Source organism: Globicephala melas, chromosome 8, assembly GCF_963455315.2.
Source record: "Globicephala melas chromosome 8, mGloMel1.2, whole genome shotgun sequence".
Lineage (NCBI taxonomy): Eukaryota > Metazoa > Chordata > Mammalia > Artiodactyla > Delphinidae > Globicephala > Globicephala melas.
Genome location: NC_083321.1, coordinates 10,407,366 through 10,431,000, shown reverse-complemented (window position 1 = coordinate 10,431,000; position 23,635 = coordinate 10,407,366). Strand labels below are relative to the sequence as shown.

At 37.9% G+C, this 23,635-nt stretch overlaps 1 protein-coding gene across 1 annotated transcript in view; it reads left to right on the top strand.

Moving 5' to 3' along the window:
* The first annotated feature begins 3,750 nt into the window (after positions 1 to 3,750).
* Positions 3,751 to 23,635, top strand: part of MS4A13 (membrane spanning 4-domains A13) — a 31,478-nt gene continuing 11,593 nt past the window's right edge. The window contains exons 1-5 of the mRNA XM_030849344.2: positions 3,751 to 3,807; positions 5,719 to 5,859; positions 9,391 to 9,447; positions 10,393 to 10,512; positions 19,224 to 19,319. Coding sequence (XP_030705204.1) covers positions 3,751 to 3,807; positions 5,719 to 5,859; positions 9,391 to 9,447; positions 10,393 to 10,512; positions 19,224 to 19,319 — 471 coding nt within the window. The remainder of the gene's footprint in view (positions 3,808 to 5,718; positions 5,860 to 9,390; positions 9,448 to 10,392; positions 10,513 to 19,223; positions 19,320 to 23,635) is intronic.

Below are 23,635 nucleotides of genomic sequence, written 5' to 3'. Positions count from 1 at the left end.
AGAGAGTCAATGACTCAGCTACTTGCCTTTTTCAATATGTAAACCTTCTAAAGTGCATTTGTGGCCAAAATTTTTCCTGAGAACGGTGAAGGACTGACTTTTCATCAGAGACCCTGGTCGCTCTGCAGCAGATATAAATATAAGAAACGCACCAGAAAGGCAAACACGGGAAACGGTGGTTCGGAGCAGCCATTCCTAGGGACACCTAGCGCTAGTCTGCTCGGCTCTGAGAAAATGGCCCGCCAGACTCTAGTGAGTCTGCGCACGTGCACTCCCCTCCCCCAACACGCCGCTCGCTCGCATGCGCGCAAGGATCCCACGGCAGCTGCGTAGTTGGAGGCTTGCGCCACCCGAGGAGCCTCGCGCCACCCGAGGAGCCTCAGGGCCGGCTGGGTCCTGGGTGCCTTGCGCTCTCCCTGATGATGGCTGGGCAGGGTCTCGGGACCTGGGCCTGATGGCGCCGCCAGCAGAGATCCGCGTCCTCAGCCGGGCCTGGGCACTGGTGGGAGGACCCAGTCTGGACGAACGCTCAGGGGCCGCGCTATCGCTTTCGGTCGCAGCAAGGACCCCCCCCCCCCCCCTTAGCCAGGACCTGGACCTCGGAGGGCGAAAGGACCTTGAACAAGTAAAATGAGGGGTAATGATGTCGCTTTGCTTTCGGGGTTTGTTAAGTGTTAAAAGCCCCGGCGAGGCATGGAGACCAAATTCAATGTCTCTCCACCCTCACCCGCCTTTTCTTGTCTCTTCCTTCCCTCCCTTTGCAGGGGCTGGACTCACCCACCCACCTGCCCGACCAGTCTTTTTGGTTTGTTCGTTTGTTTTAATTTTACTATAGTTGATTTACAATATTGTGTTGAGTTTCAGGTGTACAGTCATTGTTTTCCATTATAGGTTATTATAAGATATTGAATTTAGTTCCATGTGCTATAAAGTAAACCCTTGTTGCTTATCTATTTTATGTATAGTGGTGTGTATCTGTTAATCCCATACTCTTAATTTATCTCTCCCCCTCTCCTTTCCCCTTTGGTAACCAAGAGTTCATTTCCTATGTCTGTGAGTCTGTTTCTGTTTTGTAAATAAGTTGATTTGTATTATTTTTTTAGATTCCCCTTAGAAGTGATATCATATAATATTTGTCTTTGACTTACTTCATTTAGTATGATCATCTCTAGGTCCATCCATGTTGCTGCAAATGCATTATTTCATTCTTTTTTATGGCTGAGTAATATTCCATAGTGCATATATGTGTGTGTGTGTGGTGTGTGTACACACACCACATCTTCTTTATCCATTCCTCTGTTGATGTACACTTAGGTTGCTTCCATGTCTTGACTATTGTAAATAGAGCTGCTATGAACATTGGGGTGCATGCATCTTTACGAGTTAGCGTTTTCTCCAGATATATGCCCAGGAATGGGATTGCTGGATCCTATGGTAATTCTATTTTTAGTTTGTGAAGGAACCTCCAGACTGTTCTCCATAGTGGCTGCACCAATTTACATTCCCACCAACAGTGTAACAGGGTTCCCTTTTCTCCACACCCTCTCCAGCATTTATTATTTGTAGATTTTTTGGTGATGGCCGTTCTGACTGGTATGAGGTAATACCTCATTGTAGCTTATTTCATAAGGTCTGAGTCTCTTGGTTGCAGTGCAAGACTGGCCCTGGACACACAGAAATGAATTCCTAGACTTCTGGGGGCTCACACTGACTTGGAAGCCAGTCCTGAAAATCAAAAGTTAAGACTACACCCTGATAGGAAGTATGCACAGAATGTTAGGGGGTCAACGAGAGGAGTATCTAACAGACTTACGAGGCAGAGGAGGCTTCCCAACGAAGGTTGCTGTGGCCCCTGGTAGGGCTGAAACTGAGGGAGTGGCCAGGATGAGGCCGATAAGGTGGGCAGGGAGCAGTTCGTGAAGGGCTTTATGGGCCCTGCCGAAGAATTTGCACTTTTTTCTGAAGACAATGAGTTGCACCCCTGCTGAAGATGCTAAAGATGGAGAAGTGGTTTCTAGACATGCGCTCTGTGTGATTCCAGAATTTCTATGTAACACAAGTTTAGGGGCGTGAGGATAGGGTTGAGAATAAGGGCTAGGGGCTTTCCTGCAGCTGCTTTTTGGTTTAGTGATGGGATCACCAGAAAACAAATAAATGATTAATTTTATTTTTACTCTACTTTTGGTTTTTAACTGGGTAGTAGAGTAACCCAATGCAGAATTTTTTTTTAACTTCTAACCATCATTTATTGCAGGAATATATTGTAGCATTTATTAGTTTCTTCCTACTGTCAATTAAGTTGACGATTTTAAACACACACACACTTTTTTTCTTAGTATTTTAATGAATACTTCATTTGAGGTAGTTTTGCTGGGAGCCCGATGGAGAGTATAGTGATGCTAAATGTTCTACTTCCCAAGCACTCATGGTGCTTCCACCATAAACTATGAATGTGAAAAGACTTTTTCTATATACACAAAAGGGCTTACTATTTTTATTATTTTCCTCTTATCTGAAAAGTGACAAATAATAGCACTCTAGATATGAATTTTCTTCATTACTCTCTATATGAATTCTGTAATTCTGTGTCTTTTAAACCTGACAGAGTGGTTAATCTTGGTTGCCTGTTAATCCTGGTTGCCTTTCTTTGGTATTTCTCAAAGGTGATGTTTGAATATATAAAGCTTACTAGTTATAATTCAGTTATTAACATATTGTGTTCTCTATTTGCTTTCACCAGCTCTTGTATTCTTACCTAGCCTTTTCCGTTTCTATACTTTATAGAATTAAGAGACATTCAGGAAATCAATTTTAGAAACCAAAGACTCATTAAAATAATCAAATCATGAGATTTTAAGGGTGCAGCGAATGACAGATCATTTAGTCAAACTCCTCTTTCGTTTCTGGAAGGTCCAAGGCTCAAGTTTTGAGATCATCCGCTAGATGATCACCTGGATGGCTAAATGGTGTAACTCATGTTATTGACCTAAGTATGCCGTGTTAGAAGATGTTAAACAGTGTAATTTCAGATCCAAAAGTGGATAAAATCCCAGAAGGGGATACAATTATGAGCTAAGTTTTTAATGTTCGCGTAAGTAAGAAGGTGATTTAAACATCAGGGGAAAATGCAGGAATAGCAGGAGAAAAAAAAAAAAACAGGAAGAACCTTTAGGATTGTGGAAGCAACTTTGATAAGTTGTGTCATGGAGTAAAAAGTTCATCTTATAGAAAGAAGAACTAGGTAGCAAGTATGTGTCCGAAAAAAATCACAAGCCCATGATGAATTTAAGTCCAAGAATTTGGTTTTAAAAATGCAAACATGGCATTATGAGTTGCACTGAATTGATTATGAACTGCAAATGAACTGTGAGCAGCTTTACTGAAAATCCTCTAACACTATTCCTTAGGTGTTCTTTATACTTTATCATCCAGAGACACTGTTCACTACTCAGAGAAAATATCTGTAATATACTAATATTTTTTAGTCATAGAGGGAGGCTTTTCAGTTATGGAGACTGTTATTCAGAACAGGTGGATACAAATGGCCTCGAACAATTAAGCCATGGAAAAGCGATTGCTTCAGAGTTTGGGGAGGTGGTTGCAAAACCGTCATTACTTGTTAGGTGGGGAGGATAGCTTTCTTTTGAGCAAAGCGTGTATATGTGTTTTGTACTGTTTTTTGTAGACGTTTGCTAATAAAAATATCGCCAAAGATTAGAGACATAATCATCTAGAGGCAGTGCTGGTAGTATGGCTCTATGTGCGTGTTGTTCAAAAGTCTCTACAGCAGATTCTCTTGTTTTAGGGGTAAGACTTCACTTTAAATTCAGGATGATGCATTATTTCTATTTAATGAGGAATATTCTTGAATCTGGAGAGCAGCAGATTTGGTTAAGTCAAAAGGGTAAACGTTTTTGGGTTTTTAAAAAAATATTGATAGCCTTCTACAAATGTGATCTCATTGCCCTTTATAAACAGATATGTGCTTAGATATGTGTACTGACTAAATCAGTATACACAGAGCAATGGATAAATCAAAAAAGTAATAAAAGAAAAAAAGATTTTTTTAACTGTGAGAGAGATGTATCGCTGATCTTTTAAATTACTATATTGATGTCTATGCAGTAGGACTATTATTATTAATTTGTCTTTTCTATTAAAGTATAGACAGAGTTTATCTAGCTCTCTTAATAAACACCAAGGAATTTCAAAGGTCACTTCTGAGGGGGAAAAAATTTTTCCCACTGGATGTGAACTTCTCCTTTGAATTTGGCTACTGTATAGACCAGTTATCTAAGTCTCCTACCTGACTTGTTCAGCAGAGATTCTTAACGTCTTTCAAGTCACAGACTTCCTTGGGCATAGGAAGAAAGCTCTGCATCTCTTCCCCAGACTCATATACATATCATAATCCTTTGTACTCATTTATGTGTGTGGAAAGGGAAGCATATGACCTCCTAGAACCCATTCATTGGCTCTAGGTTAAGAATACTTTTTAAATGAGGAAAGTCATTTTGTCCTTCTCCAGATACTAGCAGCCTTGCTTTCTTGTAAGAGCCCTTTACAAGATTTGGCTACTTAGGTATTTCTTAGTTTTATATAGAAAAGCTGCAGTCCATATAAAAGTAGACACTATTTCTCAAGCCCACTCACTCCTTTTATAGTTAACAGAAACTCATGTGGAATTAACGTTCTTGGTACTGACGTGCTTGTTCAAGAGGTATTTACTGGGTGCCTGCTGTATGCTGGGCACCATGTTAGAGGCTGGTGACAACAGTGGAACAACTAAAGTCCAGGCTCTCAAGGATTTTGAGATCTAGTAAAGGATTTTCTACCAATCAGATCCAAAGAAACTTTGAAAATAATTTCATTCTTCCAAATTTGATTCAGAGGAAACCTTAAAATCTGAATCTAAATGCATAAGTTTGTTACTCCCAAAAAGTGGGTTTTCTATGAAAAAAAATTTCTCTAAAACATACCTTTAATATGAGCCAATTGCATTTATGTGTTTCATAGATTACTTGCTTTACAAAGAACTGGAACCATTAAAGTTAAAACATTAAATAGCTACCTATTAAAGTTTATGAAAGTGAAAATAATGTATCCTCTGAAATTTTTAAAGAGTAATTAAAAATGTGATTCATAGTTGAAATATCAGTTTACATATAAATTCAGAAATTTACTGGTACATATTTACTGGGACGATAATTGTCTTTTTACAAATTAAAGTTGAGTAATAATTCTCCCCTACCAATAGGAAGACCTTGTGCGAGTAAGTCTACTTTGGGTATTCTTTGTATCTCTGTGTTGGCTCTACCTCACCTCAGCATGCTTGTGAAAAAAGGTCCATACCAAATGTGCCTTGAAGGAAAAGAAGTAACCTCAGTATTCTCCTGTCACGTCGTTACTTGTTAGGTGGGGAGGATAGCCAGTAGTAGAGTCAGATTGTCAACTTTTCTATGGGAGGATTCACCAGAATTACTATTGAACAGTCTGATTCTCCAAGTATGACTGATTCCTATTTGGTAAACCTCAGTACTTCCTGGTAAGGGCCCTCTTTTTGGACTAACCCATCCAGAAATGTCATGGTTAAGTGCATTTCTATTTTACTTTCATCTTTTGTAAAAAAAAAAGTTGAATGTTTCTCATAGTCAGCACTTTTTGGAATTATGTTATAACTTACATGGTTTCGATACTAATAGCATTCTCTTCTCATAGGCTATCCAGATTATGATTGCCATCTTTAGTGTTTTCATGTGGTATCTCCTATTGATTTTGTATATAGGACAAATTAAAGGAGTCTTTGGGACATATGAACCTATAACTTACAAAACAGGATGTTCTGTATGGGGAATTATTGTAAGTAGAATATATTTATATTATTTAATCATTCAGTAAATAATATTCGTGCCACTAGTGGAACATAGGGAACAGTTTCTAAACAAAATTTTCAGGAGAGCTAAGCAACTAAATCCCATGTTGGTAATTTATTCAAAATCGGATTTCTTTTTTCAACAAGTATTTTTTAAGCACCTTTAATTTACCAGTGCTATTACAAGAGATGTAGATATAGGAGTGAATACACAATGACAACCATAGGTTGGATTGTCCTTAGATGTGTGAAAGACAGAATCTTAAGCATAATCTCCATTAGCATGGTTAATTTTCGTATTTAGGGTCTTTACCTTAGGTTCCTCACACAATGAGTCTATACTCACAAATTTTCTAAATTTGTCATCACCTGCACTCTTCTGTGGTTTCTTACAGCCATAAGGTAGTAGGAAAGTCTGCAGAGTATGACATCCTGAAAGCCAAGTGAACAAAGAAATAGAGAAAGATCAACTATATTAAATCGTGTTATGTTGTCAAATAAGACAAGGGCTGAGAATCGACCATTGGGTTTAGCAATATGGAGGCCAGTACTAAGCATGACAAATAGTATCATCGGAAGGTGGGGCAAAAGCCTGATTGGAATTGGTTTAAAAAATAATGAGAGAGACCCAGCGGTCCAGTGGTTAAGACTCTGCCTTCCAATGCATGAGGCGTGGGTTCGATCCCTGTTCAGGGAACTAAGATCCCACATGCCGTGGGGGAGGCCAAAAACTTAAAAAATGAAATAAAATTAAAAAATAAAAAATAATGAGAGGAGAGGAATTAGTCAGCAAATACAGACAACTCCTTTAAGGGCTTTGGTGTAATGTGGTATAGAGGAATGAGGTAGTAGTTGAGGGAAACTTGGGTCAGGGCAGGGTTTGCTTGTTTGTTTCAGTAGGTTGTTTCATGTCTTTTGCTGAAGGGACTGAACCAGAAGAGATAAAATTGATGATATATGAGATAAATGGGGGGAGGAAGGGATTATTAGAATCATGGACTTGGGTAGGCAAGAAATGAAGCATTTTAATACACAAATAGCTAGGAGTATGGACAGTTGATCTCTAGCAGTGGTTCTCAACTAGAGGTGATTTTTCCCCTCAGAGGACATTTGGTGATGACATTTTTGGTTTTCACAGCTGTGGGTGTACATCCAGTAAGCAGAGGCCAAGGACGCAGCTAAACATCCTCTAATGCACAAGACAGCCCCCAACAAAAAATTATCCACCTCTAAGGTAAATAGTGGCCAGGCAGGTTAACAGGAGGGAAGGTAGGGGACCAGAGAGAAAGGACGAATTTTATAGGTAGGTAGTCGGGTGTTGGGAGCTTGTGGAACTTTTCTTCTGATGACCTCAAATATCTCAGTAATTTAGGAAGCAAGATCATGATCTGAGAGTGTGAATGGAGAATGGATTGGTTGTTTGAGGAGAGAGAAGAGAATAGAAAGTAGTCACCTAGGAAAAGCAAGAGAGAGTATATGGATTGTGGAAAAGTAGTAAGACTTTCATGCAGCATTAAGGACTCACTTAAGCTTTCAGAACATGATTGTCTAGTGAGATTGGTCAAGATGGTTATGTACATCTTTCTCAGGCCATGTTCAGCTGATGGACACAGGCATGTAGTAAGAAGGACAACTGCATTTAATCAAGATTTTGGTTTAACCATACAACTGTGACCAAACAAGAAAGGTGCAAAGGAGTTGAGAGTGTATAAAAATGAGCGTTTTTAATAGCTGACCATGGGATTGAAGCTGGTGAAGGAAAGAATATAACAGAAGTAAGGGGCTCAGATTATAGCTCCAGAGGGGGTCAAAGGATTGTTAGAGTTGCAATACTGCAGGTTGTGAGCTAGAAAGATGGGAGGTGATGGACAGCGTGAGATCATTAAAATTGAGATGTGGAAGGTGTTGCACCTATTGACTGAAATAAGTACAAGAGAATGAACATGGGAGTGAGTGGCTGAGATAAGATAGAGTCAAAGGACTAGAGGAGAGAAATTCAAAGAATTACAAGCCCAGGTTATAAGAAAGATCGTATAAGTAATACTCTGAAATTACCAAGGATTAAGAGGTGTGAGAGAAAAGGTTAGAAAAGAATTAAAATCACCTAGAAATAGAAGAGTGACCAAGGGGTCAGTAGATGACTTCAACCAGAAGGGATACTGGGTGATAGAACTTTAACCAGAAGGGATAGTGGGTGATAGAATCTGGTGACATCTGATTCAAAGCTGGAGGAGAAAGAATGGTTGGAAGTAACAGTAAGGGGCGAGGAGACCACTTACCCGTGCTTAGAACCGGTGATGGAAGGGCAGTAGGAGATAAGATGGCCACCCTTTGAGAGGGCTATAAAGGAAGCAGTGGCCTCTAGGAGAGCCACTGCCTTTGTACATTGGCTTATAGGTGTCAAAGCATTGCCTTGTAAACTAATAGGAGAAAAATAGTCAATTTGCAGATAAAATCCAGATAAATGATTCCTGTCCTTCAATGTTTTTAATCATTCATGTTATAAAAATAGCATGGTTAGCTTCTAGATTAAGTTGTCTAAAATTTCAATTAAATATAATCCAATGCAAACCTTCTCATTTAGGTCACAAACTTTGAAAGGCATTTTGTAAAGCACGTGGTTTGGTAATCTAGTTAGCATAGTTTAAAATTCACAAGGTATTTTCACTTTGTATTCTGAGCTAGTTCTTACCTTCACTGTGTACCTTCTTAGAAATCTCAATTTTGCTCCAGAATGAAGTGCTGAGTGTGTAGACTTGTTATCCTTGAGTAATTCGTAAGCGTCAAGTGTGGTCTTCCCGTATGTGGTGTAGAGTATGAATGCTGTTTTTCCACAAATTAGCCTTTGACTTAGATCTTTGTCAAAACCACTGAAACAGATAAGACAAAAGGAATATTTCACAGGGATTGTGCAGCCCACATTCAAACCATATGACATAGCTTTACACTTCTGGGAAATAGACAAAGTAGCCTGGTATGAAATAATGGAACCTCTTTTTAACAAAACGAACGCAAAAACATGAATAGCAGCTGTTAGGCTAATAGTGGCTACAGTCTCAGTTAAGAGATGTATTTTGTACAAACGCCATCTGGAATAGATTCAGGGACTACTTTTTTACATCTGGTTTCATACACAGTAATTATAATCAGTGACAGCATCTCAATAGGAAGTACAGCATTAGAAGTAAGAATCGAATGAGTTCAGAAAGCATGCGCAGATATAAGCAAACTTGGTCCCTGATTCAGGACTGCTCAAGTCGTCTTTGGCATATTCCACAACCCACTGTCTGAATTATGCCCACTGTCCCCTATGTGTTTCTGTTATGAGTGACCATACTGTTATCTTCATTACTATATGATATAAACTTGTCATCACCTCTTCCACTGAAACTTCTTTATATTTTTTTACTCTTAATATTCTAAAAATAATTGACTTAGAAGAGCGAGTTATTAAAAATATTTTTTAAGTTGATGAGCATTGTCAATGAGTATTTATAAATATATGTTTTTATATCCAGTTTATCATTTCAGGAGTCTCCATAATAAGAGTAGCAAGGCATCCATCTCCACGCCTGGTAAGTTAAAATGTTTACGGTACCCTAGAAATCACTTGTCACAAAGCTAAGTAGGTTTTAGTGAAAAGACAGTGGGCATTAAACAGTGAAGGAATCTACCCTACCTGTAAAATAAATGAAGGAATTAATAGAAAATCTAGAAGCATATAATTTAATGTAGACAAACATGCTGTATTAGTTACAATCATATTATATAAAGGTTTCTGAGTTTAAGTGTGGAGGTTTTTTTTGGTTTGGTGTTCTACTTTCTTTTAACATTGTGTGAATTTTACCATTAGAAAATAATTTAATAGCACCTAATGCCTTTATATATAGACATGATTCTGCTGTAAAACTTCACTTTCCTAACTCCAGTTTGGGAACACAATTGAACCTTGCAGCAAAATAGAAAATCTGTTCAGAATAAAGATCCATCTGTAGTACAGGTGGAAAGATATTGGGAAGGAATCTTAGAGCTAAAAGATACCTTAGAAATTAATTAATCTGCTCTCATAATTGTACAGATAAAAAACTAATATCCAAAGCTATTGATGGATTTCCCTAGAGAATGAAAACCCAGGATTAAAATTCATTGAATCCTGTTTGGCCTGTTTCTATAAGCAGTCATTTTTCATCTTTTTTTTCGTTTTACAGTGGAACTCCTTTTGTTCAAATCATATATTATAAGCGTTTCTTCCAAGTGACTCAGAAGATTTTAAAATATAATACTTTTGAGCCCAAATGGAAGAGTGATGCTTATTGGTGTGATGATATTTCAATGTTTCCTCCAAATTAACTGGGTTTCTTATAAAACAGAAAAAGGTTTTACTCTGATGGCAAATATACCAACACTTCTAAAGCTTCAGAAACTGGATCAAAGTTTTAACTAGATTTTTTTTTCAGCAATACAAACTGTTTAACCAAGTTGTTTATTCTGAGTATCATAACCCTATGTCTTCTTTTCAGCTTACATGTACTATGATCATGAACATCTTAGGCATAATTGTTGCAGTTATTGCAGTGGTTCTAACAGTAATGGAGTTGTCTTCTTTTGAGTCTGTGTCGTATAGGAATTACGGACAAGCGGTAAGTGACCAATTCTATAGGAACATCTTAATTTCAAAATTATTCTTTTCAGAGGTTTTGAAGCGTGAGAAGGTAAAATAAGGCTTTTTTTGGCCCCCATGAAATTCTTTGATTTAGTAGTAAGCTCTTGATTGAAAGTTTTAATTCAAAAATAACTCTAACATATTTTTTTGTAAATATTAATAGGATGTTTGAAATCTTGACATGCCCAATTAAAATAAAGTAAAAAATTTGAAGACTTCAGTGATAAGTTATATATATAGTAGGATATATATATACATACATGTGTATGTATACATATATGTATACACACATTAGGATGATTCTCTTAATGAAAGAAAAGTATAATCCTAGACGTTAAAACCATTCCCCAAAATCAACAAAAGAATTCTGCTGTTGGTGCGTATAGTAGTTGGAATTGTATACAGCTACTCATTTCTGGTTTAACATAGATATTTTCATGTATAGCCTATTTTTGTTCTCACATGAATTTTGCTTTAAGTCCTCAAATGCCAAATGTGTATGAATCTGCCTTGCTTCCATTTAATTAAACATCCAATCACATACTTTGTACCAGAAAAATAACTATATTTCTTTTTAAGATAGTAACGTTCTCCAGTAAATGTGAATATCTTTACTGATATTACAGTAGATTTATTTCAGTTGTGTTGACTTTAAGTTCCGAATAACAGAATATTAGTGCTGCAAAAGACTTCAGCAATAATTATAAAAATCTTCCATTTAAATTGAGAAGGGATTGGAGTGGAGCTCCTCTTTGTTACTGAACAACAGAATAAAACAAATGACAATTTGAAATTTTAACTCAAAATAATTCTGAGTAGAAGGCTCATTCTAGATGAGGGATAAACTTCCTTCTCCTCCGCTATAGACCCTCTCTCCATACCTGCAGTATATTATAAAGGGGACCATTAGATGAAGGAATCCAAACATGGAGAACAAAAGCCTAGAAGACAATAAGATGATGAGAGAAGATGCAGCAATACCTCCAAACAGATTGTCTGTCATGAATGATGTATTGATTTAAATAAGCATGCATCAGATTTTCCCTGTAAATTGTAAGAAAATGTTTCATTTGCCCTGGAAATCCAATCTACGTGTCTTCAATTCTTATTTCAGGGGCAGAGATAGGGAGGGGTGGAATTAGTAAGTATAGAATTGTTTCAAGTTATTTTAGCTTACCACTCTTACTCATAAGCTTATCATCTTAGTTTAAGATAATATGGCACAATTGCCAAGACTTACCTTTGCAAACAGTATTACAAACCATTGTACACTGTATTTGTCTGACATGAACTCAGTACTAATGATCAATTTCACAATCTCCCAAACACAAGTTTCAGCTTCGTTTGCTGTGATCAGTTACACAAAATGAATTTATATACTGTCTTTTCCTAGAGGCCTTATAGAATTATATACCTACATTTTCTAAGGCAACCAATATTTTACAAGATTTTTCATATGCCAGCTTTCTAACATAAACAAGTGGCTTGGCGAAATCCACAAACTCATCAAGTTATCAGTGTTCTCAGGAAAGTTCAGCTATCCCCAGAAGTTCATGCCTCTGAAAAATACTTCTCATACAATAAATCCAGAGCTAGACTGCCTTTGTTCAGATACTACCTTTCATATTCACTAACTGTGTGACCCCTTGGACAAGTTTCTTAACTTCCCTGTTCTTTAGTTTCTTTATGTGTAACGGAGAAGATGCTATCACATATCTATTCGTTAACTGCTCTGTCTCTCCCAAACTCCAAGCCTGTTGTTCTAATGTTCTCATGACTTTTCTACTTGGATATGCTTCTGTCATCATCATCTCAAACTCAAAGTATATACAGTGGAAAATGTTTACCTCCTCAAAAGTACTGTACTGCAAGACTCCCTTATTTCAGTGTCCTAGGCTCAAAACGTTGATGTAATCCTCAGCCTTATCTTTTCACTGTCTTCCCAATTGCCAAGTACTGTTTATCATTTACTTAAATTTTTATTAATTAGGGATCTTTTGGTTGTGACAAGAAATACAGCCCAAATTGACTTCCCAAAAAAGGACACTTACTGACTTAAGCTGGATTCAGAGGCTAAAGTTATGTGTTGAGAACTCAGTCACTCTTTCTGTTCTTTTCCTATTTGAACTTCTCTGGCACACAACTTGCCACTTTCAGGGGAAGAGTTTGTCTGAGAATAACACTAACACACATAAATTACGGAGTGTGGGCAAAATTACTTTTTACAGTCTTGCCAACTAAGAGGTCACAAGTACTTCCCACCTAAAATGCTATGATTATGTTTCTGTCAGTAAAATTAAATGAGAATTCTTTACTTTGCCATTTCAAACTCCCTACAGTCTTTTCTTTATCTTCCTGTTAATATCATCATGAATGAACACTTTACCTGAATTAAACTTGCTTTATCATTTTCTCAAAAAATGTTATGTTCATTCTTGCATTCAGTTTTTTGCTCACATTATCAAACTGTAGGTCATGTGATATATAATTTAGCCTTATTATTGGTTTTTTTAATGTCTCCATTTCTTAAGTATTTTGTCACACTCTTTTTACCGTTTTTTTTTTTTTTTTTTTTTTTTTTTTTGCGGTACGCGGGCCTCTCACTATTGTGGCCTCTCCTGTTGCGGAGCACAGGTTCAGCAGCCATGGCTCATGGGCCCAGCCGCTCCGCGGCATGTGGGATCCTCCCAGACCGGGGCACGAACCTGCGTCCCCTGCATCGGCAGGCAGACTCTCAACCACTGCGCCACCAGGGAAGCCCCACACTCTTAATTTATGTTATTAAATTCTTTCTGAAACAAAATAGGTTACAAAGAAACAAGTAAACTAAAGCTGCCTAGAATATTGCTTTCCTCCTTCATTTTTCTTAGTCTTTATTTCAAAGGTCCTACCTCTTTACAAAGCCTTCCTAGATATGAATGGCTTAAGGTGAGTGTCCTGTCCCGTATAATTGTTGATCAAGTTCTTATCCATTTGGACATCTTTAACCTTATCATATGTTACCTTATATTATCTTTCTATATTTTCTATTGAATATAAACTGAGAAATCAGGAATTTTTTGTCATTTCATTCTTACCATCTAATCTCTACCACCTAATAATTTCTTGCATATAAAAGACATTAAATAAACCCAACAGAAAAAGGGGGGACGATGAAGGAATTGAAGGAGAGAGAATTATGATGTTATTCTTTCTAGGTCAGAATATCATTCTTGTCTTTCCACAGCCAGCACAGAAGCTACATTTATTTTCAGGCTTAGTACCAAATCATCATCCTCATATGTAGTTGAAAGTACCTTTCCAACAGCAACAAAAGGGATCTGCTTTATTTATCCCAGAAATCACAATCGCCTTATACTTCCGAGTGAAATGTTTCTCTTTTTGAATTTATTCATTCTTCCATCTGATACTATAGCAGTTTCTGTGTGAGCTTTTTACACACGTAAATTTAAGTAAGTTTGTAATTAATAATGGCTGTTTTAATGATGAGAATCGCTTGATAAAATCTCCTGGTAGCCCTCTTATCATTGGAGACAGAATAGCCAAATCCTGTTGACTGAAGAGTTTGGATAGTGAGCTGTGCCAGAGACTCTAGCGAAGAGAATGAGGATGAAGCGTTGCAAGAATTGAGACAAGACGGCTGAGTGATGAAGATCAAGAATAAAAGCTGTAGATAATGAACTGGGGGAATGAAAGCTAGGAAAGCGAAGCAGAAGACACAGGCGTGGGAATGCCTGCGGAAGTAAACGGTGAAAGAGGCTTATTTATTCTTCTGTTTCCCTTTTCCTTGACTCTCACATTAGGAGCTCCTTCCATGACCATATCTGCACTTACTAAAGATAACAATGCAAGTGAGGGCAGTGTGCCCTCTGGGCTTTTCCACAATCTGGGCAGAGGGCCGATCTCCATGTGCTTCCTCTCTGCTTCTTCAGGTTTGCCTGGGTTCTTAGCTGAGAGAACCGCATAAGGACTGGGCACTTCTCTTGGTGCTGTGACTTGGCTCAAGACTGGACCTCACTACAGACCTCTACCATAACTACACATCTTAAAGACAGTTTCCAAGATCTTTTAGGTATCTTAAAACTTGGAGGAGACAGGATGGCAGAATAGAAAACGTGAGCTCACCTCTTCTCACAAGCACACCAAAACCACAACTAACTGCTGAACACCCATCGATAAAAAAGAGTGGAACCTACCAAAAAAGATATTCTGCATCAAAAGACATAAAGAAGAAACCACAACGAGACAGCAGGAGGGGCACACTCGTAATATAGGCAAATCCCATACCACCCAGGTGGGTGGCCCACAAACTGGAGAATAAATATATCACAGAAGTTCTCCCACAGCAGTGAGAGCTCTAAGCCCCACATCAGGCTCCCCAGCCTCGGGGTCTGGCATCAGGAGGAGGAGCCCCCAGAGCATTTGGCTTTCAAGGCCAGTGGGGCCTGATTGCAAGAACTCCACAGGACTAAGGAAAACAGAGACTCCACTCTTGGAGGGCACACACAAGGCCTTGCATGCACCAGGACCCAGGTTAAAGGCAGTGACTTCACAGGAGCTTGGGCCAGACCTACCTGCTGGTCGTAGAGGGTCTCTTCGGTAAGCAGGGAGTGTCTGTGGCTCACTCTGGGGTCATAAAAGCGGGTGGCAGACATATCAGGGAGTATTCATCTGCATGAGCGCTCCTCTAGGCAACATCTTGCTTTGGTCATTAGTGCCAAGGCCTGGCCCCACTGAACAGCCTGTAGGCTCCAGTGTTGGCATGCCTCAGGCCAAACAACTAACTAGGCGGGGGCCACAGCCCCACCCACCTGCAGACAGGCTGCCTAAAGACATCCTGAGCCTACAGCCATGTCTAGACATGCCCCTTGACACAGTCCTGCCCACCAGAGGGCCAAGAGCCAGCTCCACCCCACAGTGGGCAGGCACTGGCCCCTCCTGCCAGGAAGCCTGTACAAGCCTCTAAACCAGCTTATTAACACACTAGGTGGCAGACACCAGAAGCAAGAAAACTATGATTCTGCAGCCTGCAGAAATGACTCCACAACACAGATCAGAAACTACACTGGGACCAGCTGGCCCCTGGCCCTTGGATGATGAGAGGGGAGTGTACTGCTGGGATACATAGGACATGCCCTACAGAGGGCCACTTCTCCAAGGTCGATAAATGTAACTAACCTACCGTGTACATAAAAATACAAATAGAAATTTAAACAAAATGAGACAGCAAAGGAGTGCGCTCCAGAGGAAGAAACAAGATAAAACCCCAGAAGAACAACTAAGTGAAGTGGAGATAAGCAGTCACACAAGAAGTAGTTCGGAATAATGATTGTAAGTATGATCCAAAAACTCAGGGAAAGTATGTACAGAGGGAAAAGTTACAAGAAGTTTTTAACAAAGAAAATATAAGGAACAACCAAACAGAGTTGAAGAATATAATAACTGAAATGAAAAACATACTAGAAGGAATCAAAAGCAGAATAAATAAGGCAAAAGAACGGTTCAGTGAGCTGGGAGACAGAGTGGTTGGTGGAAATCACTGCCATAGAAAGGAAAAAAGAAAAAAGAATGAAAAGAAATGACAGTTTAAGAGACCTCTGGGACAACATCAAATGCACCAACATTTGCATTATAGGGGTCCCAGAAGGAAAAGAGAAAGAGAAAGGGCCTGAGAAAATATTTGAAGAGATAATAGCTGAAAACTTCCCTAGAGTGGGAAGGGAAGCAGTCACCCAAGTCCAGGAAGCGCAGAGAGTCCCAAGGAGGAACATGCCAAGACACATAGTAATCAATTGCCAAAAAGTAAAGATAAGAGAAAATATTAAAAGCAACAGGGGGAAAGCAGCAAATAACATACAAGGGAATTCCTGTAAAGCTATCAGCTGATTTTTCAGGAGAAACTCAGCAGGACAGGAGGGAGTGGCATGATGTATTTAAAGTGATGAAAGGGAAAAACCTACAACCAGGAATACCCTACCCAGCAAGGCTCTTGTTCACATCTGATGGATAAATCAAAAGCTTTACACACAAGCAGAAGCTAAAAGAATTCAACACCACCAAATGTGTTTTACAACAAAGGCTAAAGGAATTTGTCTAGGCAGAAAAGAAAAGGCCACAACTAGAAACAAGAAAATTACAAAATGGGAAAGCTCACTGGTAAAGGCAAACATACAGTAAAAGTAGGAAATCATCCACACACAAATATGATATCAAAACTAGTAATTGTGAGAGAAAGAAAGTACAAATAGAGGATATTTTAAATGCACTGGAAATTAAGAGGTGAGCAATTTAAAACAATTGTGGATATATACATAGACTGCTATACCAAAAATGTATAATACATATACACACAAAAAAGAAAAAGGAATCCAAACATAATGCTAAAGAAGAGAACAAAAGAGGAAACAAAACAAAAAAAGACCTACAAAAACAAATCCAAAACAATTAACAAAATGGCAATAAGAACAAACATATCAATAAGTACCTTAAATGTAAGCAGATTAAATGGTCCAACCAAAAGAAATAGACTGGCTGAATGGATACAAAAACAAGACCTGTATATATGTTGTCTACAAGAGACCCACTTCAGATCTAGAGACGCATACAGACTGAAAGTGAGGGTATGGAAAAAAGGGATTCCATGCAAATGGAACTCAAAAGAAAGCTGGAGTAGCAATACTTATATCAGACAAAATAGACTTATACTAAAGACAGTTACAAGGAACAAAGAAGGACACTACGTAATGATCCAGGGATCAATCCAAGAAGAAGATACAACAATTGTAAATATATAATACATGCACCCAACATAGGAGCACCTCAGTATGTATAAGGCAAATGTTAACAGACATAAAAGGAAAAATTGACAGTAGCACAATAATAGTGGGGGACTTTAACACCCCACTTACATCAATGGACAGATCACCCAGACAGAAAACCAATAAGGAAACAGGCCAGACACATGAACATTAAATGACACATTAGGCCAGACAGACTTAACTGATATTTATAGATCATTCCATCCAAAAGTAGTAGAATACACATTCTTTTCGAGTGCACGTGGAACATTCTCCAGGAGAGATCACATGCTGGGCCACAAAGCAGGCCTCGGTGAACTTAAGAAAATTGAAATCATATCAACCATCTTCTCTAATCACAAGGCTATGAGATTAGAAATAAACTACAAGAAAAAAACTGCAAAAAACACAAACATGGAGGCTAAACAATATGCTACTAAACCAACAGATCACTGAAGAAATGCGAGGAAATAAAAAAAAATCCTAGAGACAAATGAAAACAAAAACATGACGATCCAAAAAACCTATAGGACGCAGCAAAAGCAGTCCTAAGAGGAAAGTTTATAGTGAAACAAACTTACCTCAGGAAACAAAAATCTCAAACAACTAACCTTATGCCTAAAGCAACTAGAGAAAGAAGAACAAACAAAACCCAAAGTTAGTAGAAGGAAAGAAATCATAAACATTAGAGCAGAAATAAATGAAATAGAGACTAAGAAAACAATAGAAAAGATCAATGAAATGAAAAGCTGATTCTTTGAAAAGATAAACAAAATTGATAAACCTTTAGCCAGACACAAGGAAAAAGAGGAGAGGCCCCAGATCAATAAAATTAGAAAATTGGAGAAGTTAAAACTGACACCACAGACATACAAAGGCCCATAAGAGACTACTACAGGCAACTAAATGCCAATAAAATGGACAACCAAGAAGAAATGGGCAAATTCTTAGAAAGGTACAATCTCCAAAGATTGAACCAAGAAGAAATAGAAAATATGAACAGACCAATTACAAATACTGAAATTAAACTCTGATTTTAAAACTTACGATAAGCAAAAGTCCAAGACCGTATGGCTTCACAGGTGAATTCTACGAAACATTTGGAGAAGAGTTAACACCTAATCCTCTGGAACTATTCCAAAAAATTGCTGAGGAAGGAACACTTCCAAACTCACTCTTTGAGGCCATGATCACCCTGATACCAAAACCAGATAAAGATACCACACAAAAAAAGAAAATTACAGGCCAATATTACTGATGAACATAGACACAAAACTCCTGAACAAAATACTAGCAAACTGAATCCAACAATACATTAAAAGGATCATACACCATGATCAAGTGGGATTTATCCCAGGGATGCAAGGATTTTTCAATATCCACAAATCAATCAGTGTGATACATTATATTAACAAATTAAAGAGTAAAAACTATACGATCATCTCAATAGATACAAATGAACTTATTTACAAAACAGAAATAAACTCACAGACAGAGAAAACAAACTTATGGTACCAAAGGGGAAAGGGAGGGGGTGAAGGATAAATTAGGAGTTTGGGATTGATGTATACACACTACTAAATATAAAGTAGATAACCAACAAGGACCTACTGTGTAGCATGGGTAACTGCACTTAATATTCTGTAGTAACCTATAAGGGAAAAGAATCTGAAAAAGAATATATATATATATATATACACACACACACACACACATACACATATACATATATACACATATACATATATACACATATATGCATATATAACTGAAGCACGGTGCTGTATACCTGAAACTAACACAACATTGTAAATTATACTTCAATAAAAAAATTGTTCTAATTTTTACAAAAGATGATAATGCAAGATGTCTCCCTATTTTCTGGTTTCAGAAACTTGGGAGAGAAATTTCACGTGTTTTACTGGGCCTCTACCCCTTGGAATTGTGTATTGCTTTCACGTACACGATCTTCGGCTGTGTTGGTTTGGTAAGTTTTGATGTAACCCTCTGGCAAATCTAGAGATGTAGATTTCTAGTAAGCACACTCTAGGAGGAGATGAAGTGTTCTGATGCAATATGTTTGGAACTAATAAAAATAGAATTTGTGATAATATTTACTTTTTAAATTTTTTCTTTTTTGTTCATAAAATTACAAAAGTAACATGTGAAACTGAATATTAAAATGTAAAAAAATTGTAGAGTAAAATGTTGTTCTCCTCTTAATATAGTCCCCATCATGCTCACATATCAAAATCTATACAAAAAGGCATACACACACATACACACACTTTTCTTTCTTACTAATTGTGTGATCATCTTATTTTGTTACATGCTTTTTTCCTCAGCTATCATAAACATCTTTCCATTGTAAGCATATGTAAACAATGCCTTTTAATAGCATCATAGTTTTCCTTAGTATTTATTTTAACATTTCCTTTATTGCTGCTGCATATTTAACTTCTTTCCAGTTTAAGTTACAAACAATGATGCAGTGAACATCCCACTACATATATCTTTGCATACAAGGCTAGTAATGTCTGTAGGTGGTTGCTTCCTAGAAGTGTAATTGCAAGTTTAATAACATCCCAAAATGCTGTGTTAATTCACAATCCCACAAAAGTTGATGAGACGTTTCCTCTCAACCTTAAAAAAGCGAGATATCTAACACTCATTCATTCTTTCACAAATACTTATGGAGGGCCTGTTATTTACTAGGCAGTGTAATAGGCACTCAGGTTGCAGTGATTAACAAAACAACATCCCAGCCATCAAGCAGCCTGCACTCCAATGGGAGAGAAAGACAATAAACAAACAAATATATAATAATTTCAGGAAGCGGAAAAGTGTTGTAGAGTAAAACAAAACACAGTAAGGAGGTAAGACAAAGATTATTTTACATAGGATGGTAAGGGAAGACCCTCTGAGCAGAGACTAACTGAAGTGCATAAGTAACAATGAGACTACATGAAAAAGGATTTTCTAAGAAAAGGGAATGGTGGGGCTTCCAGAATGGCTGGGTGAGGACATGGCAGATTTCCCTAAAAAGAAATTATAAAACTGGATAGGGCTTCCCTGGTGGCGCAGTGGTTGAGAGTCCGCCTGCCGATGCAGGGGACACGGGTTCGTGCCCCGGTCTGGGAAGATCCCACGTGCCGCGCAGCAGCTGGGCCCGTGAGCCATGGCCGCTGAGCCTGCGCATCCACAACGGGAGAGGCCACAACGGTGAGAGGCCCGTGTACCTCAAAAAAAAAAAAAAAAACTGGACAAAATTGTCAATAAACGACCTTTTAAAGATTCTGGAAATTTACCAAAGAATATAACAAATTGAGAAGTGTTTGTTTAGGAAAAGTTACTGAACCTTGGGTAAGAACAGTGGATGTCTGTGACATTTTAGCTTGGAGCGGCTCTAGTTCCTTCCAGCTTGCCCCCTCAGCCCCAGGTTCCTTTTTGCAGAAGTTTACCTGGGTGAGTCAGACTGTGAGGACCACTGCTGGAGAGGGCTTATTTTATTTGGAGCAGAGCAAAGAAAGTTTTATGACCAGGGGTATTAAAACAATAATGATCTCCTTTGCAGACAATCTGGAAAAGCCAATATAACACCTAGCCTAACTAAGATTGCGATATTTGTTGAGGCAAGAAATTGGCAACCAGCCAGAAACTTAACAGGGAGATTCTGAGAAAAAGGTAGCCAAAGTGGGCCTTGATAGTACCCTATTTATCCCTTGTGGCCTGGAATATTACAAATTTGGGTGAGAGTGGGCATGCACTAAGGAGACTGGAGAGGGCCCCAGGAAGCTCTCACTCCTGGCTGAATAAGAGGCCTCGCAAACACAAAATAAAAGCTGTGACAGACTTACAAATGGTCTAAACTTTGAATACCTTCCTTAAGCTCTACTGATTCATTGACAAAGTGTGGTAGTCTGACTAGCTTAAGATGTATATTACTTTGCTGGGGCTGCCATAACAAACTACCACAGACTGGATGGTTTAAACAACAGAAACTTACTTTCTCACAATTCTGGAAGCTGGAATAATTCTAAGATCAAGGTGTTGGCAAGTGTTGGTTTCTTCAGAGGCCTCTTTCCTTGCCTCTTGGATGACTTTCTTCTCTCTGTGTCATCACATGGTCTTCCCTCTGTGTGTGTCTGTGTCCTAATCCCCTCTTCTTATAAGGACATCAATCATATTGGATTGTGGCCCACCCTGATGACTTCATTATGACTTCATTACTGCTTTAAAGACCCTGTCTCCAAATACAGTCACATTCTGAGGCACTGGAGGTTAGGACTTTAACATGAACTTGAGAGGAAACACAGTTCAGCCCATAACAAGGTGTTTAAGCATGACCTCTAAGCAGTCATTGGCTGACCACTTATTCTGACCCAGGGGAGAACCCTAGGAGACCAGGGTTAAAAATAAAAACAATAATTAAAAACTAGAAAAAAGTAAGCAGACATATCAGAGGCCAACACACTGCAGGGGACACAGACTCCACTAGAATTAGTACGGGCAGGTCACAAAGGAAAGCAATAACAACCACTCCAGAGGGAAGCTGAGGCAATCAGAATCCAGTCACTAAAATATGTTATCTAAAATATTCATTTTTCAACAACAACATTTGACATGCAAAGGACAGGCAATAGTGTCCCGTACACTTGAAAAAAAAAGTCATCAATAGATACAGTTTTTTTGAGGTGACAGGAGAACAAATGTTGGACTTCACAAAGAAAGACTTCAAAGAATTAAAGGAAAACATGTTTAAAGAATTAATGGATGACGCAATGACTCATCAAATAAGAGAGTCAATGTCTATTACCTTGATTGTGGCAATGGTATCACTGTTTGTATATATCAGATAGTACACATGAAATATAGGCAGTTCTTTGTATATCAATTATGCCTCAATGAAGCTGTTAATCTTTTAATAAATAAGAATATCAATAAAAGAGAGTGAAATTATTTAAAAGCACCAAATGGAAATTCTGGAATTTAAAAATGCAGTTACTGAAACGAAAAACCCACTAGAGGAGCTCAAGAGCAACTCTGAGCTGACAGAAAGCAAAATCAGCAAACATGATAGACCAATATAGATCATCCAGTCTGAAGAACAGAAAACAAAAATGGGCAGAGCCTCTTGAGATTTGGGGGACACCATCTAGTGCACCAACATATGCATAATGAGAATACCAGAAGGTGGGGGGGACAAGAAAAAAACTTGAAGAAGTAATGGCCCAAAATTTCCCAAATTTGAAGAAAAATTCTATTCTGTCCATCTAAGAAGCTCAGTGAGCTCCAGTTAGAATAAACACAAAACGACTCACTCCTAGATGCCTCAGAGCCAAATGGATAAAAGAAAATCTCAAAAGCAGCAGGAGAAAAATGACTTCATGTGCAGTGTCACCACAATAACAGCTGACTCATCAGAAAGAATGGAGGCCTAAAGGTAGGAGGATGTTATGTTCAAGTACTGGAGGAAAAAAACAGTCAAGCATGAGTTCTATATCCTTTAAAACTATCCTTCAAAAATGAAGGTGAAATAAAGACATACACAAAGATTACAAAGGCACAGAGGAAGGGGAAGGAATACAGCTACATGTGAACAAAGTTTCTGTATTTTACTGGAATTAAATTAGCATTCCTTTGAAGCAGATTGTGATAAGTTAAAATGCATATTGTAATCCCTGACCAGTGACTAAGAAAATTCCCAAAATTATAGCAAAATAAAATTAACAAAGTTAAGATAATACACAGAAAGTATTTAATTTAAAAAAAAAACAAGGAAGAATATAAAAGACATGAGACATACAGAAAATAGCAAAGCATCAGACGTAAATCCAGCCATTTCAAAAATAACATTAAAATAAAACTACAATGAGATGTTAAGTACCTAACAGAATGACTAACTTTCAAAGTACAGTTCTAAGTGATGGTAATGACTATGGATAAAAGAAATTTCTCACACACTCCTAATTGGCATATAAATTACTGCAACAACTTTGAAAATCTTTGGGGCATTATTTACTGAAGGTTAAGCTGTGCATACCCGATCAGTAATTTCAGTCCTTGTTATATACCCAACAGAAATGTGTGTACACATGTAGCAAGATATACTTCCAGGGAAAAAAATAAACATATATATCAGTATTATTCATAATGGTCCCAAAGTGGAAATGCATTCAGTGAGAGGTGAATATATTGAGAAAACAATTCTACATAGAAATTAAAATGAGCAATAACTACACTTAACAGCATAGATCAATCTCATATATATAATGTTGAATATTGAAAGGCAAATTCAAAAGA